The 18137-nt window shown below is 40.2% G+C and overlaps 2 protein-coding genes across 5 annotated transcripts in view; both read right to left on the reverse strand.

Moving 5' to 3' along the window:
* Positions 1 to 9969, reverse strand: part of MCCC1 (methylcrotonoyl-CoA carboxylase 1) — a 67930-nt gene extending 57961 nt beyond the window's left edge. The window contains exons 1-4 of one of the 2 annotated variants that reach the window (XM_039242338.1): positions 9764 to 9969; positions 6034 to 6080; positions 4398 to 4534; positions 540 to 635 (exon numbers count right to left, since the gene is read on the reverse strand). In XM_039242338.1, coding sequence (XP_039098269.1) covers positions 540 to 635; positions 4398 to 4534; positions 6034 to 6080; positions 9764 to 9852 — 369 coding nt within the window. In that variant the 5' untranslated portion in view covers positions 9853 to 9969. The remainder of the gene's footprint in view (positions 1 to 539; positions 636 to 4397; positions 4535 to 6033; positions 6081 to 9763) is intronic. The other variant, XM_039242337.1, reaches the window with a different exon arrangement.
* Positions 9970 to 15561: 5592 nt separating this feature from the next.
* The window catches only part of LAMP3 (lysosomal associated membrane protein 3), a 44128-nt gene continuing 41552 nt past the window's right edge, over positions 15562 to 18137 (reverse strand). For all 3 annotated transcript variants that reach the window (XM_039242318.1, XM_039242319.1, XM_039242317.1), the window contains exon 6: positions 15562 to 17193. In XM_039242318.1, the coding sequence (XP_039098249.1) occupies positions 17060 to 17193 (134 nt within the window). In that variant the 3' untranslated portion in view covers positions 15562 to 17059. The remainder of the gene's footprint in view (positions 17194 to 18137) is intronic.

An 18137-nucleotide genomic window follows, 5' to 3' on the forward strand; every position in this document is an offset into this window, starting at 1 on the left:
TGTGCTCAAACACATGATAAATATATAAAGTGATATTTCTGTTATAGTGCCTGCCTTCCTAAGGAAATATATAAAGCCCATGTATTATTATCATCGCCATACATTCTTAGGGGCTTTTTATTCCAAGAGATAACTAAAAAGTTTAGAAACAAACATATTTTAAATACCCATGTGTACAAATTAATGCCTAAATTGTTCAGTCTAGGAACTGATTCTAAAGAAGAGAACACTGGGGCACCTGGGTGGCTCAGTTGGTTAAGCATCCAACTCTTGATTTCAGTTCAGGTCATGATCTCACGGTTCATGAGTCTGAGCCCTACATGGGGCTTAGCGCTAACAGCCGTGGAGCCTCCTTAAGATTCTCTCTCTCTCTCTCTCTCTCTCTCTCTCCCCTTTCCTCACTCACACTCTCTATCTCAAAATGAAATAAATAAACTTTAGGTTAAAAAAAAAAAAGACGTGAACCCTGACGCAGTGTTACCAGTCCCACCTTTGCCCGGAGCCCACCAGTCAAAGCCAGACCGGCATGATCTTATTACCTGAGCAGCAGAAATCTTGGCAACTTGAATGATTTTCTCCATAGAAAGGTAGCTCTGCTGGGAGGGAGCGGGGCCGATGGAATACGCTTCATCTGCCTGTTGAGGAAGATTTCATGCTTACACGGCTAGCACACGCTAGTACACGACACAGCTGCTTCAGGGTCATCTGACTATTGTAAATAAAAAGGGTGGGTCCACAAGAACAACGCAAGAATTAAGAAACAGAAGGACCAGCTCATATCTATGTTATAAAAATAAGCTTGTTTGGAATCTTTTGCAAGAAGAGGATGCCCAAATTTGATTTTTATGTATAACCTAAACACTAGAGTAAAATAAAATGTTTTTAGGATAAAAAACAACAGGCATTAATCGCAGTATCATCATTAGTAACAATAATAACTTTAAATGTATCTAATGCCAAAAATGTACAATATATGACAGTTGTATACAGCAAGAAATAAAATCATGAAGTTTATTAAGGTTTATATAATTATTCAGGTGTGATGATACATGTTCTTCCTATCCACTTGTGAACTACTTTATACCATCCTTTAAAACTTTCACATAACCACAGCATCCCTTGAAGCAGACCAGCTAGAAAACATCATTCATTTATTCAAAGACTTACTGAATGCCTACCACGTGCCACGCTTTGAGGAGGGAGCTGCCTGCACAAGAGTAAACCAACGTCCCTGTCTAGAGGGATACAGACATCAAAAGCACATTCATACATTTGATGACAACTGTGAGAAAGGTCCTGGGGGAAAAATGAAGGACACAATGCAGGTGAAAGGAAGACTGATCAGGCCTGAGGCTGCTCAAGGAGAGCCTGGGAAGGAAGGTCAGGGGCTCCTCCAGGATGACCAGGGGTTGGCCAGGCCAATGGGTACAGGACTGGAGCTGAGAACACGAATGGAGATGGGGCCAGGCCTCCCAAATGGAGCAAACAACATATATGAAGGTCCCGGGGTGGGAAGAAACTTGGCACATTTGAGGGACTGACAGAGCAGCTTGTGTGGCTGGAGCCCAGGGTGCAAGGGGTCAGAGACCAGAGATGTGGCTGGATGGACCAGGGAGCACAGATTTCAGAGGACCTCATGGGAGATTAAAGCTTTGGATTTTCTCCTAAGAGAACACATAATGACGTTTTTTGGTTGTTGTTTTTTGTTTCTAAACTTTCAATTCCACAAAATACAAATCCATTCTTCTTCCAAAAAATGTGAACAACAGGGATGCCTGGTGGCTCAGTCGGTTGGGCCTCTGACTTTGGCTCAGGTCATGATCTCATGGTCCAGGAGTTTGAGCCCTACCATCGGGCTCTGTGCTGGCAGCTCAGAGCCTGGAGCCTGCTTCAGATTCTGGGTGTGTCTCTCCCTCTCTCAAAAATAAATAAACATTAAAAAAATTTTAAAGCAATGTAAACAATAATACGAAGGCAAAGAAGCCTTTTGGCACCACTCTCTCCCTCACTTCAAACCTCCTCCAGATAAAACCACTATGATGCATTTGGGACATATTTTTCCATAACCATCTTCCTATTTATTTGTATATATTTACATAAACACATACAATTTTAATTTTTGTTTTTAGTTATTATACGAACAGGATCAAACTCCTGTAATTGTTTTTTTCATTAACAGTATGTCTTGGAAGCACTTTCTTTTCTAGTGCACATATGTCTACCTCATTTTTTATAACAATGGTATAATGTTTCACAGTATGGAAGTACCCAAGTTTATTTAATCACATACCTCTGAACAGACATTTAGGTGATAATGGCAAAAAACTGGATGCTGGCAGCAGTCTCATACATGCCTCTGCTTGCACGTACATGTGAACGTGTCTCTGGACAGAGATTTAGAGGTAGGCTTACAAGGCTGGGTGAAGGATATAACATTTTAATAGTTCCTGGTTAATGTATGGTTAAACATACATTTCCATCAATGTACTAACTTCTTTTTTTTTTTTTTAATGTTTATTCATTCTTGAGAGTGAGAGAGTAGGGGAGGGACAGAGAGAGAGGGAGACACAGAACTTGAAGCAGGCTCCAGGCTCTGAGCTGTCAGCCCAGGCTTAACCGACTGAGCCACCCAGGTGCCCCCAGTGTACTAATTTCTAACCACATTTACCAACACTGAATATTACCCATCTTTTAAATTCTTGCTAATCTCGTAGATGATAAAAAGGCTTAGGGATTTAAAGCAGAGGAGTAACATGAAAAAATCTGATTTTAGGGGCGCCTGGGTGGCTTAGTCGGTTAAGCGTCCGACTTTCACTTAGGTCATGATCTCGCGGTTCGTGGGTTCGAGCCCCGCGTCGGGCTCTGTGCTGACTGCCAGCTCAGAGACTGGAGCCTGTTTCAGTCTGTGACTCCCTCTCTCTCTGACCCTCCCCTGCTCATGCTGTCTCTCTCTCTCTCCTAGAAATAAAACATTAAAAAATTAAAAAAAAAAAAAATCTGATTTTAGGCTACGGGTCTGGCTGAAACATAGAACATACCATGGGAGAGGTCAAGATGAAAGTAGGGAGACCGCTTAGGAAGCCACAGCATCAGGCCGATGTCAGTGACTATGACTTAAGGTACTGGTGGTAAAGGGCAGAAAGAAGTGTTTGGGTAACAGTATAAACAGCACTTGGTGACTGTCCAGATGGGGAAGGTGAAGGAGGTAGAGTTGCGGGAAGACAGAAGATGTTCAAAGACCCAGATCGCTGGCGTTCTGGTGTTTAGGGGCAATGGCGATGCCATCTGCGGAGCGAGGAAAGTCCACAGGAGAAGCAGCTTCACTGCAGATCAAAGTCATGAGTTCCACCTCAGGCACATTAGTTTGGTACCTGTCACACATCCACATGGAGACGTCATGTGGGCAGCTGGAGATAATCTGTATCACACTCAAAATAAAATCTGGGCTAGAAACAGAAATGTGGAAGTGTTCAGCAAAGCCATAGGGGCAGATGAAGTAATCTAGAGTGATAGAACACAGTGAGAAGAGAAGAAGATGGAAGATTCCTGAGCAGGTGAAGAGGAGGACTCCAGGGCACAGGAAGTCACCTGGGCTTGGGTGCCATGAGGACAGACGCAGGTGCACTGAACAGATTCTGCGGCAGGAAGCGCAGTTCTGCTTCCTCCATGAATCAAGATCACCTGTTGAGAATGGATGGGGAGAGGGAGAGGCAGAAGCTGGAAAGGAACAAAGCAGCTTTGAGATGGTCACTACACAGAATGAGAAAGAAAATTGCCCAGAGAGCACGGGGCTGCCATGTGCTGAAAACCCAGCTGAGGCTGGTTGCCATGAATTTGTTGCTGCTCAGAGTCTGGCTGAGAGCATGAAGGTGGCCAGTAGTTGAATTCATACATGGTTGGCTCTGTCTGCTGAATAATAGCTGGTAACAACTGGTAACACTTACCAACCTCAGGGAAGTAGGATCCTTTTAGTTATAATTTTATAGTTAAAGCCAAGGCTCAGAAACATCAGGTGATTTGTCAAAACTTCCTTGGCCAGTAAGCAGTAGTTGCTAAGACTGGGATCTGGATCCTTCTTGTGCATCAGAGATCTGGATATGTGCCACTCAAAGTATGATCTGTGGCCACATTCTGTGAACTGTTTAACCAATCCTTGATAAGATGGGACCTTGCCTGTAAGTCAACTAAACACAACCAAACACACTGTTCAATTCAACTGGTGTTACGTTTGGAAAACGTATCCCAATAGGGATCATTAGTGAGCAGTTTGAACTTACCCACTTATGCCCTATTAACACTAGCACACATAAACTGTCAACAGAAATAAGTAAAATAAAATGCCAACATAATAAACAAATACAATCACAAAATTTGACTTTCAGTTTTTAACAACATACCATGTCTACATGCATGGAATTCTTGTCGGCCTCACTATAAACAGCCACGGACTGTATTCCCATTTTTTTGGCTGTTCGTATCACCCTGCAGGCTATTTCTCCTCTGTTTGCAATGAGGACCTTGGCAATGTTTTGTCCTGTTTAAAACATCATGAAAATCATACACAAATATTATTGCAGAACAAGGAATGAGAAAGCAAAATAAAGATTCCATTACATTAACCAACTTATAAACATCTGTTTTGGTAAAATTAGCATAACAGAGTCTCAAATAATCATTTTAACTAATATTAGTACATTTCTTTTCACTGAAATTCAAGACACCCTTTTCTAAAAAATGTCTATTTATTTATTTTGAGACAGAGAGAGAAAGAGACAAAGGACAGAGAGATAATTCCAAGCAGACTCCACAGTGTCAGTGCATAGTCCGATGCGAGGCTCAAACTCACAAACTGTGAGATCATGACCTGAGCTGAAATCAAGAGCTGGACACTTAACCGACTAAGCCACCCAAGTGCCCCTGAAATCCAAGATACCCTTATTAACATAAACTCTTATATTATTCAGCGTTTTTAATTTTAAAATGAAAAGATGTTTTGATATGACAAAGGTCAAATTACAATAGCCCAAAAAAGCCCCTCCTAATTAATAATAATTAATCTTTAATATGTACTTTTTATGCCTCAGGTCCTGTGCTAAAGACTCAATCCGGATTTAAATCCTCACAATAATCCTATGAAATAGATACTATTATTATGATATCAATTTTAAAGATAAAGAAATTACAATTAAAAGAGATACTACTTTCCTGAAATTATCCTCATTTTGTCCTGAAATTATACTGGCTAAAAGAAATTGTAGACCCAGGATTTGAACCCAGGTTAGTTTCACCCCAGAATCTGAACTGCCAGTCACTCAGCTCCACCGCCTCTACCCCTCTGGACACACACACAGGGTGTGTGGTTCTCTTGCGTTAACGGCGAGTGCCGCACCAGGGCATTGGTATCAGTGCCACAGGACACACTATTATATTCATGTGTAAAACGCACTCCCATCACCACACAGGAAATAAATGTTCCTTGGCAGTTTCTAATAGTTATTTTTCTAAAACAAATAAGGTTTTCTATAACTTAAAACAATGTTTTTCTATGGGGATCTATGGAGCCTGAGTTGTGACAGGTCACAAGAGCTCCTGGGATGAAGTAAGCATGTGTGTATGTTGCGGGGAGGAAGTTGCACCCAATCAGCCATGTTTATACGTTTATATGTTTTATAGTTAGGAATTTCATGTGAAATTGTATTTGAAAAAATATCTGCCACTTAGAACAGTTTTAAAGCACTGATTTAGACCATCACAGTTAGACCTTTCCAATTCACTGCACTCAACGGGAATAGACAGAACAACATAAATATAAATGTTTCCAATTATTTCTGTCTATGTTGTAGACTCAAAAACAATGGAGATTTGACATAAAAGAAGTGGAAACCATGGCTCAATACTTACTAAGAAAATGATCATGAAAATCCCAAATTTCAAAAATATATGAGCACTAATTCTATATATACAAATTAAGGAATTAAACATTTCCCATTTGCTCATAATCTGCAGCAAAGCCAAAGCAAACCAAGACTGTACCTGTGGTTGTTGAATACTTCACGGTTCTCTGCTTCCAAGTCCATCTCCTAGCAAATGAACCCAAATGGAATTATAATTAAACAAAATATGCAAGATCAGTCATTGTTATTTCAAAAGAATCTAAACTTTTTAAAGTTTTTAAAAAATGTTTATTTGTTTTTGAAAAAGAGAGAGAGAGAATGTGTTAGAGTGCATAGGGGGAAGGGCAGAGAGAGAGGGAGACATGGAATCCGAAGCAGGCTCCAGGCTCTGAGCTGTCAGCACAGGGCCTGACGCGGGGCTCGACCTCACCAGCCATGAGATCATGACCTGAGGTGAAGTTGGAGGCTTAACCAACTGGAACAACCCAGGCATTCCTCAGTCATTTTATTATTTATTAATTCAAAACAAGTCTAGATATGACCTTAGTTAAGCCTGAAGCCTACAAAGTGATTTAATAAGACTTTCTTTGAGGGTAGAAAATTACTCTAGAAACCAGAAGTTACAGTTTTGGCTGTTCTCTCTGGCACTGTATATCCTTGAATGGATCACCTAACCTGCTTGCTCCAAAGGCTGGCGTATGGCCAGAGTCACAATTAGAAAGCCAAGGTACTTCAAGATCATACAGTTCAGCTTTTTCAAACTCCTTCGACTCAACTCAAAGTAAAAACTGTATTTGACTTTACAAGTTGGTACACACACAAAACGGAAGTTTCATGACAGAAGATTTTCTCTGTGTTTTGATACTTTCTGTTCTGTTCCATTTTATTAAATAAAATATGCTGGTCAAACAACAGTTTGAAAAATGCCAATCTTATTCACCCCTGATAAGACAGGTTTGAACAAGTAAGCTCAGAGAAGTAAAGAGAAGGAGCTGATCAAGGGCAGCAGAAAGACTGTTGGCTGTGTGGTGAGGAGAGCCCCCACTGACCAGCTGCTGGTGACACTGGGCACATCATTTTACATCAGTGTTTCTCCAGTCTTTTTTCATTATGGCCCCCTAAATACTAAGATTTTGGAGGGGGGGGGTTGAGACTTGGAGGGTATAGTAACTATAGTAACATCTAAGATGTTTTTGCTCTCTCAAGATCCAATTTTCACTTTATAACTCAGACTTCAGCGTCCTCACACAGGACAGGAGACGCCAAGAGGTGCTCTTGAAGACACTTGTCAATTTGCAAAGTAGACAATTTAAGCTGAGTCCTTGTATTAATAAGAAGTGGAGAACCAAGGAGGCTAAACAACTTGTTTGAGGTGTCTTAACCAGACGGAAGTTCATTAAGGTCTAAAACATTTTTTTAAGTCCCATGATACCTATTGATACAGCAAGTAGTAAAACTTTAACCAAGAGGTAACAGAAAGCAGGCCAAATTTACTTTGGGAACAAAAAAGTATAATGTCTATCCGGTGTCGGCTAAAAAGACACCTAAAAAACAACAAATTGCAGAAGGAATTCCACCTTAGTCTTTTCCACCCATGCCTGGACAATTTGGTCAAACTATGGATATAAAGAAGGAATCATTTTAGATCATGTACACAGCAGGTGATAAAAAGCACAATGTACATTAGATACTAAGCAACTATGTATGTGTACACGTATATACTATGCATACAGCTAGGGAACTGAACAGGACTAGCATTTCACTGGGGCAGGAGTGCAGGAGGTGGGAGTATAAGAGTTGGTCAGACAGTCATTGCCCTCTGATGAAAACTCAGTCAGATGCTGACATCCATGAAGGGCTGGTGGGAAGACCCATAGCTTTGGCCTTGAGTCCCACAAGACAGTTTTCTTAGGAGGCTATTACTTTCCCACTTCTTTCCAATTCGACTGATCTCTCTTAATCTTCAGGGAGAAAGACTGTTTTTCCTTATCTTTAAAAGGATATCTTCTAGTTCACACCATCTTCCCATCACATTCTTCAGATAAGTTTTTTATAAGATTCTGTCTTATAGGCCTGTCCTGGACAGATTTATCTATAAAATGGCTGCTTCTTGGTAACTCCAGCTTAAGATTCTGATTAAGTTTCAAGGCCATTGCTGAACTAAAGTTCTCTTCTGTCATTTTCTAGTGAAAACAGACAGGCAATCACATATACACACCACTAACATAATACTCTATCTCAATGATATTTTGATAGGTCTATTCCATTTTTCACCATTATCTAAGCTATAGCTTAAAACAATGGCTTAAAAAAAACAAAATTAAGAAGTTGCTTCCAGGAGATAATTCCACCCTGATTCAACATAAATTCTATACCAGTATACTTTCATTTCTAAAATTCCACCACTAGACTTCATTTCTCTGAGTTACTAGAGAATCATGACATAAAGACATGTAAACACCCTCTATAATGACAGGATTTGTAATTTCTTAATGCCATTAACAACTTTAACATTTTCCAGGATGACAGCTACCTAAGAACAGTCTACACATAGTAGGGAAGATTTGAGAGGGAGAGGGAAGAGAGAGAAAATGGGTGTGTGTAATATCCTGAAGAGACCTGGAAACCCAAGAAAAGAAAAATCGAGAGAAAGAGAAGAGCATTAACATTACATTTCACCAACTGTCTTATTTTACTCTGGGGCTGGTCCTACAATTAAGTAACTCAAATCTAAATACCTCTCCAGTAATTTGTGGGAAATAAAAGCCAACAAAAACCTTGAACCAAAGGCTGTTTTTATGGGTTGATTCATATGCACCAGATTCTGTTTGTGCCTCTTCCCATGTATTGATTCATTTAATCCACACAATGCTAGGTACTAATATTATCTCTTCTAGGAATAGTTATCATCACCTCCTCCTCCTAAATCAGGAAATTAAGCACAGAGGTATTAAGTAATCTGCCCAAGGCGGGGCACACAACTAGTGAGTAGCAAAGCTGGGAATCCTGGCTTCTGACAGCACGGTCTGTGCCCTTCAGCACTAAGCCATGCTGTCTTTCCAGAATGGAGGAGGAGGTGAAGAGGGGGATGAAGAAACAAAGCAAGATAAAGAAGCCTGCTACCAGGAGACCTGAGGGTGTCTTCACTGCCAAATTTATTGTCACTGAAGCTTATAACTCAAAATTTGAAACGGATCCGGGGTCAGGTTAGAGTCTGATACTTTGTTCAAACTTGCCTCCGAGTGCTTTTAACAAAACAACCTCTCAGCTCTCTGGAAGGTACATTTACTTTTGTCAATTTGATCCATTCCAACAACGAAAAAGAACTCCGAGGGTCTCTCAACTGGACCCCTGACGGGGGATAGCTGAACCGAAAACGGCCTGAGGGCGTCCTGATTCCATTTCTTACTACTGTGTAAACTTGGGCAAGCCGTTGACTCCTCTGAGCTTCACCAGAACCGGGGTTATCAACATTCCCCACTCAGGGAATGCAGTGAAAGCATGATGTTAACGGTTAGCAGCAGTACAAGCAAGCGTCTTTCTAGCCCCTGCGGCGAGGGGAGCAGGGATGTGGCAGGCCAAGCTCCACCCCTCCCCCACTCCTCGAAAATGAAAAAACAGAGGCAAATGAGGCTGCACAGTGGATACCCGGGAATGGGGAAGAAAAGGAAGGGCTGGGTGTGAACACGTCTCTCTCCCGATGCCAAGACTGAAAGCAGAACACCCTGAAAGGGAGTGGGGTTTTCCTAACGCAGGGACCGCTTGACCCTCGGTCCGGGCGCGCCTCTCTGGGCCTTCAGGAGTCCATTTACACCACCCCTAACCCCCGGCCCCGAACGCCGATCCACCGCCCCTCCACCTGGCGTTACCTCGGCGGCAGCAGCAGGCTCGGGACTCGCAGCCACCGGTTCTTCTCTGCCGCCAAGAGCAGCACCGACACCGCAGAGGCTGCCGCCATGGCTCCACAACCAGTCCCTCTTCGACTCCTGGGTACGCCAGCTGCTTCCCACTCACTGCAAAACCTTTCCTCCTCTTAGCAACCCTTTTGTCCCTCACGGGCCACCGTCCAGGTCCCAGTCCAGCGCGGGGCTTGTCTAGCGTGGTGCGAGCATCTCCATCAAAACCAATCAAAGATCAGAACAGGACTTCGCAGGCGATGATTGGGCCAATCGGCTACACGCCCGCGGATGTGTGGTCTCTGCTTCCGCCCCTTGGCGCAGCGCCTACTTAACCGGGGGTTGGCCGTCATTGTCTTTAGGACCCATGGGTGCCGGATTGCTGTTTCTGCTACCGGCCGGCAGGGTTCCCTCCTTCTCGATGGGCTTTAAGGAGAACGTTCCTCTTGATCTGTAACATTAAAGGCATGAGAAAGCGGAGAAAGAGCAGGCTTGGGGGAAAACTCAAATGCAGTGAGGAGCAAGATACGTAACTTTCTAGTGTTCTCAGGAAAGGGGAAAAATTAAACTGAAATAAAAAACAACTAAAATGAAAAAGCTGAAACTACTTGAGCTTTCACAAAAGTGTTTTAGTTGACTTGGGAAAAAGGAAGTAAAACCAAAATTACAGAATATCTAGAAAATTAAAACACTAAAAACACTACATACAAATGCTTCTTTGGGCATAATTAAAGCTGTCTCATAAGCAAATTCATAATGGAAGTAAATTAACTATCCAATTTAAAGGTTAAAATACGAAAATAAACGGGAAATCAGAAGAAATTAGTAATGATAAAAGAATAAATCAATGAATTAAGAAAACTAATAATAAAGACTAATAAGTCCAAGGTTAGAAAAGAAATTAATAACAGCTAAATAATCAGAAGTAAAGGGAGGAAAATGCACATTTACTGTGATAAAAATAACTGGGAAAAAGTCACAGATACAGAAAATGAATTATAGATTCGACTAGTTTTGCTTAACTTTAAGCAAATAAATTTGAAAACTTGGATGAAATGGATGTTACCAAAAAATGCAATTTACCAAAATAGATCCTGAGATAGAAAATCAAATCAGACTGTAGCAGGATTCTCACACAGAGAGTCATTACACTAAGGCTCTTCTTTCCAGGAAGCAACTTTATTCCAGCTGGCATCGCTCAGTTGCGTTCCACCCAGACAACTGAGCTTCCAACACCAAGTGGTGTGGTTTTTAATATATTTTTTACTTCTTTGTCTCCCATATATGGTAACACACAAACATGCAGTCTGATTAAAATGTTAGGAGGTCTTGAGGGATGAATAGCAAGGTTGCCTTGAGATGTTCTTTTTTTTTTTTCTTTCCTGAGGGAAGGGACCCTACCACAAAACCATTACCATAGAAGAACGAGAGAATATTAGCAAAGAACTATCTCTCCACTACCTTCAGTTCCACCTTCACCTTTACCTCCAAAGCATGTGGCCCATGTTCTCTCACAAGGAAATTCCACCAAAATGGTAAATAGTAGTTGACTCCAGTGCTATTAACTCTGTCTTAGAGCACACACACACAAAACGGAAGTCTTTCATTCTTCTTATGAAGAGAGCATATCATTGCTACCAAAATTACTAAAGACAGCATGCACACACAATATAGTCCAATTTCACTTATGAATACCAATGTAAAAAATGTCAAATGTTTTATTAATTAAAGTATCTGATAACATGTGAAAATAATAATATACCGTGACTAAGGTTTATTCCAGAAATATAAGAGTGATTCAGTATTAATATAATTAATTAATCTTACTAATAGTTTAAAAGAAAAAATCTTATGTTCATAGATACTTAACAGGTCCTTGCTAAAATTGAACATACATTCTAGATTTTAAGACTAAATAATTCAAGAAGTGGTATTGGGACAAGAGGCTAGCTCTCTGGGGAAAAAAGTTGAACCCCTAATCACTTCTCACACCTAAAACCAAAATAAGATCCAAGTGAATAAGAGATTAAATGTAAAAGATGGAAGCATAAAAGAGCTATAAGACACCATGGGAGACTTTAAAAGACGGGAGGTTTTTCTAAGCATTACACAATACTCAAACTATAACAGAAAAAAAATTAATAAATTCAACTATATAATTTTTTTGAAAATATGCACAGCAAAACACACATAGGAAAAAACAAACAGTAAGGCAGGAATAATTTTTTAACTCTTATCACAAATGAAGGGCTACTTTTCTTAACATATAAATAACTCCCTCAAATAAATAAGAAAAGAGAACTATAATGCGATAGAAAATTGCCAAAGAATATGAGCAGACCAATGAAACAGAATAGAAAGCCCAGAAACAAACCCATGCATATATATGATCAACTAGTCTTTGACAAGTGTGCCAGATACACATAATGGGGAAATGATGGTCTTGTTAGTAAACGGTGCTGGGAAAACTGGATATCCACATGCAAAACGATGAAACTGGACCTCTATCTTATACCACTAGAAGAAAACACAGGGAAAAAGCTCCTTGGCATTGGTCTTGGCAATGATTTTTTTTATATATGACAACAAAAGTAAAGGCAACAAAAGCATAAGTATACAAGTTGGGACTACATTAAGATAAAAAGCTTCAGCACAGCAAAGGAAACAGTCAACAAATGAAAAGGCAACTTATGGATGGGAAAAAATAATTGCAGACCCTGTATTGGATAAGAAGGTTTGTTGAGGAATGTCATCAAAAAAGATGTGACTGACAATTAACCCTTGAGCTGGACTCAGGCATTCAGAGATTCCTCACTCCCTCCCTCATCCTTAGAATGTGGGTTCTGCTGCAGAGGCTGCTCCAAGGACACAGCCTTGAGATGGTGATGTGATGTTGAAAACAACTGGAAGGTATATCTGACTGAGTCCAATTAGGGCCTCTTTATAAACTTTTAAGATCTAGCAGGCAGGTGCGGGGATCCAATCATCTTGCTACTGTCCACGACAAGCTTCATATGTAAGTTCTCCTTGCTTATTGAAACTGCCACCTTACCAACCTGGAGTGACCTGCCCCTTCCTTTGGTCTCTCCCTGCTCTCCTTGTATGGGGGCTAATTTTAGATTATACCTGGGAAGCTCCCAGGAGGGAAACAAGCCAACAGGTTAATATCTACAACATACAAAGAATGTATTCAACGTAATAGCAAAAAACAATCCAACTTAAAAATGATCCAAGGATTGGAAAAGACGCTTTTCCAAAGAAGACATACAAGTGGCCAACACCTATGTGAAAAGATGGTCAACATTGCTAATCATCAGGGAAATGCAAATCAAAACCACGATGAAGGGCACCAGAGTGGCTCAGTGGTTAAGCCTCCAGCTCTTTTGGCTCAGATCATGATCTCCCAATTTGTGAGATCCAGCCCTGCATAGATTTTGTGAACCAGTTCCTATTACAACTATTCAACTTCGCTGTTGTAAAGCAGTCATAGGCAATACATAAACAAATAGGCATGGATAGTTATACTCCACAAAACTTTACTTACAAAACAGATGGCCAAACCATGAGCTGTAGTTTACTGACCTCTGTCCTATTACCCATTTTACAACTGACTACTGCTAGACCTATCTGACTTTATTGCTTAGTGGATACAACAGAATCCAACTCAAAATGGGCTATTCTGGACATAGAGTAGCTTGGTGTCCCAAAGTTAAGTGTTCCAGGACCCAGTAACATGCCAAGAGCTGACTCTTAAAGGGCATCTATTTCTCTGCAGCAAATGGCATGGCTTCCACCTTACTCCAGAACCCCCAGGGCCTGTGTTATGATTCCCCCACTGGAGTTTGTCAAAAATTCTATACTGTACCTTATTCACCGCTGATATCTCCAACATCCTGAGGTCGGCCTGATTGTAGAATTCAAGAAGTAGAGATGATTGCATTATGGCCTAGAGCTGCTGTCCTGCTTTCTTCTGCTCTGGCCCCACTCAAAACAATAGCTTTCTATGTCACCTGGTAAATGAGCAAACAACTTTTCCTAGCTGTGGAATGTTGCCTCCAGAACCTAAAAAGGCCTACCTGGTTCCATGGTTTCTTCTCTGTATAAAGGATGCAACATGCAAAACATCCGTGTTTTATTTTGAAGGGAATACGTGGCATGGCCCTGACCCTCTGGGTCCCTAAAAATTTCAATGAATAGTCAGTCCCTGAATCCTCATAGGGTTTGTCTCCTGCTTCCTGGAATACATATTTCTTACCAAGACCTCCAACATAATAATTGCTCTGTGCTTGTCTAATTAGCATAATGTCAAAGTAATGGTTCAGTGTGATGTCCCGTAGGATATCTGTGTGGTCCAGATCTTTTTGGATTATATTATGACAGAGAGTTAACACATCCCTGAAGCAAAGCTATCAGTTAATATTGTAGAGCAATGGGTCAACTAATAGCCTTTGTGAAAAGACAAATCTGCCTGAGCAGCAGGTGGTCTGTAGACTGTTGGTACCAGAGATTTAGAGGCTGCTCTCCTAAGGAGGTGCTATCCCTGGGGTGGAGTTGGCAGTGGACTAGAAAAGGCCATGCCCTCATTACCCTTTGTATAGTTTCCTATTAAGCCACTTTTGTTAGTGTACATACTGGAAATTATTTACCTGAATTCCCCCTGAAAAATAAACCAGTAATTGAACCTTGAAAATGGACCTGGAATAGTCAGCATCCAAGATGGTCCCCATTGATTTCCACCTCTCCTAGTCTTTGCTCCCACATTGTACCAGAGATGGTTGGTGTGACCAATAGAATACAGCAAAGGTGATGGTATGTAGGGAACAGGTGGTCAGTGTCTTGCTCTTGAATCACTCCCCTGGGGAAAGTCAGCTGTCATGATGCAAGCATTCCTATAGATATGCCAGCTGGTGTGAACTTGGAAGCAGATCCTTCAGCCCCATTTGAACTTTCAGATGACTGCAGTTCTGGTCAACAGTATAAATGCCACCTGGTAAGAGACCCTGAGCCAGAACCACCCAGCTAAGCTGCTCTCAGATTTCTGACCCTCAGAAACTGTGAGATAAATGTTTGTTGTTTTAAGTTGCTAAGTTTTGGGTTAACTTGTTACGTAGATATACAGGACTAATATGCCTAATACAGGACTTCTTATTTATCTCAATCCCCAACAGAGTAACTGGTATTTAGTAAGTCCTTAATCGGTGTTGGTTGAATGAGTGAATAAATGGATAGATAAATTTGTGGCAGCACTTAAATAAGCCAGTAATCCAGTCTGTTAGTCTGGTTTTAGAGTTGAGAGATTTAACCTATAGCTTAATATGGTTCACTTCTCAAAAATTCATATCCTTTCAAATACGTCTTCCTACCTGTCAATAAAGTGATAGTAAAGAATAGAACAAAAAAGGGGCGCCTGGGTGGCTCAGTCGGTTAAGCGTCTGACTTCAACTCGGGTCATAATCTCACAGTTTGTGGGTTCGAGCCCTGTGTTGGGCTCTGTGCTGACAGCTAGCTCAGAGCCTGGAGCCTGTCTTTGGATTCTGTGTCTCCCTCTCTCTCTGACCCTCCTCTGCTCATGCTGTTTCTATCTCTCTCCCACAAAAATAAATAAAACATTTAAAAATAGAATAGAACAAAATGAATTATATAAAGATGATTTAACTTACTGATTCAAGCAAAGATCTCCACTATGATATGACAAAAGTTTTTATGGCATGAAAATTGAATTATCAGAAGTGAATTATATAAATTAACCTCCAAAATAAGTTTTTATTACAAAAACTTTTAATACAATTCAATTCCATTAAGACTAAACTGAGGACCTTGCCAAGCCAACTGACTCATAAGAGAACAAGTCAGGAGAGTCAATATGTACTCTGGGGTGACCTGAATTATTCCTTTCCCAAAGAATGCTAAGGGTATGTGGTCTTTTCTGTTAGTATACTTAGCTCCTTTCTTAGTTTTAAAAACAAGCAGTGAATACAATTCTTGGCAGGCTGCTCTACAGAATAAAGGGTATTAGAATAGAAAATGTGGTTCTCACAAAGCAGAAGAAGCAAGTCACCACAAGGGGGGATCTACATTCAAGAAAGAAATGTTGGTTGGAGGTTAGAAGATTTCTCTATTTTCAAAGAAATTAAAAATGACTTGAGATGTGTACTCCATTCCTTTATCTTTAGATCCACAGCTGCACAGTCCCATAAAAATGAGAAGATGATGTTTTACAGAGCCCCTCAGTCTCCTTCAAGGAAGTAGAGAACTTTGTTAAAGATCTGCTATTTCATTATCCATCAAGTCCTTTCATGTCCCTTTATCTATTATGATTCTGGAGAAATTCCTTTTCTCTGTGAAAAAAGAGTATGTGCTAGTGTGAGGCTTCAGGAAGCATTCAGTGTCATTGTTCTTGGAGCCAAGTTGATGTAATGAAGTCCAGAGACCTTGGCACCAGACTGGCAGTCAAATTCTGGCTCTGCCATTTGTTAGCTGGGTGACACTGAGGTGATCAATTTCCTTAAGTCTGAGTTTACTCATTTATAAGTTGGGAGAATTAAATGGGATGTATTTAAACTTAGCCAAGTGTCTGGCATGTATGAGTTCGAACATTAAGGGTTATGTTTCTTGATTATTATTTAATTCTGTTGTCTATAGCCACCTAGTTCTTAGCCTTTAGTGATTCTGCAGGAGGAGTCAAGAAGAAAAGAATAAGCTGATTTTTTTCTCTTGGTGTTACATCAGACCTAGGCAAACTGTGATATAGTGGGTTTTTTGATGAATAAAAAAATTAAAGTGGAAAAGGAGGTAAGCAGATCATCAGACATATGTATATCATAAAACATGGATAAGCAAAGTGCTGGAAGTCCATTTCATAGACAAAGCAGAGGCATTTTTTTTAATTGGGAAAGATGAAGGATAAAATAAAATCCCAAATGTGCACAGGTAGCATTAATTACAATTGACATTTTAGTTTATAGTTTGGGAGCATATACCACTTTACATGCATTATGTTAATTTATCTCAAATATTGATTTGAATGGTTAAAATATTTTGAAGGGACTTGGAAAATACTCAAGCAGCACACTAGATCTTTCATAAAATAAGCAAAAAATATGTAGAAATTGATTTGCTGCTTGAATTTAATCTAGAAATGACTTGGTTTTTGTGAAAGACGGTGGTTTACATTGTTGGAAGGCTTCACACTAAGGGAAGTCCCCAACATCCTGGAAATGATGAAAGAATTCTCTAAACTCCATTATGTTCTTTTCCTCTGGGCACCAATTAGATTCTCTGGTATCCAGATGATTCACGTCTTAGGCGGATTCCATAGACAATCAAACCCACAGCGCAGAGACCAAGCACAATGGCCCCAATCACAGGAAGCACAACTGTGTAGTCAGATGAACACTCGTCAACTAAGAGAGAGAGAAAGAAAAAAATACAATATAGCAAGTAAGGTTTGGTGAGGACATACCAGAAAGCAGACTATAGTGGAAAGGATATGAACTCTGGAGTCAAATCCAAGCTTGGCTTTTTTTTTTTAATTAAAGTATAGTTGATATTTAACCGGGCTTGACTTTTAATTCCACCACTAACTGTGTGAACTTGGATGAGTTCTTGAACCTCACAATTGCCCCATTTATGAAGTAAGCAAATTATGTAAAAGATTCTTGGTTAAACAAGATAACCTTATCTTAGCAGCAATTAATAAATATTTTTTAAGGCTCTATGCCCAGCATGGAATCTAATGTGGGGCTCGAACTCAGGATCCTGAGATTAGGAACTGAACTGCATCAAGTGTAGGACCCTAACTGACTGAGCCACCCAGGTGCCGCCTGTAATTAATAGATATTTAATAATCTTTAGACCTGTTTTTCTTCCGGGTGTGCTCTCTGCAAAGTAGAATGTGTATACATAAAAAAGATTGTTGTCAGATTATACATGATTTCTTGAAAACGTGTAATGTTAATCTACTTTGTAAAATATTTTTCTGCTACACTTAAAGTTCTAATTATTTATGAGAGTTTAAAAATGAAAATTTTAAATTTGTCAAAACTTTTTCTTTAGGGACAGCTGGGTGGCTTATTTAGTTACGCGTCTGACTTTTGGTTTTGGCTCAGGTCATGATCTTGTGGTTTGTGGATTCAAGCCCCTGTGTCATGATCTCATGGATCGTGGGTTCAAGCTGTCAGTGCAAAGACTTCTTGGGTTTCTCTCTCTCCCTCTCTCTCTCTCTCTCTCTGCCTCTCCCCTGCTGTGCGCACACACACATTTTCTCTGTCTCAAAATAAATGAATAAATTTTGAAAATAAAAACATTTTTCTTTATTTCATTAGAGAGTATTTATTCAGTTTATTTA

Source organism: Hyaena hyaena, unplaced genomic scaffold (assembly GCF_003009895.1).
Source record: "Hyaena hyaena isolate Hyena2069 unplaced genomic scaffold, ASM300989v1 scaffold_213, whole genome shotgun sequence".
Taxonomy (NCBI): domain Eukaryota; kingdom Metazoa; phylum Chordata; class Mammalia; order Carnivora; family Hyaenidae; genus Hyaena; species Hyaena hyaena.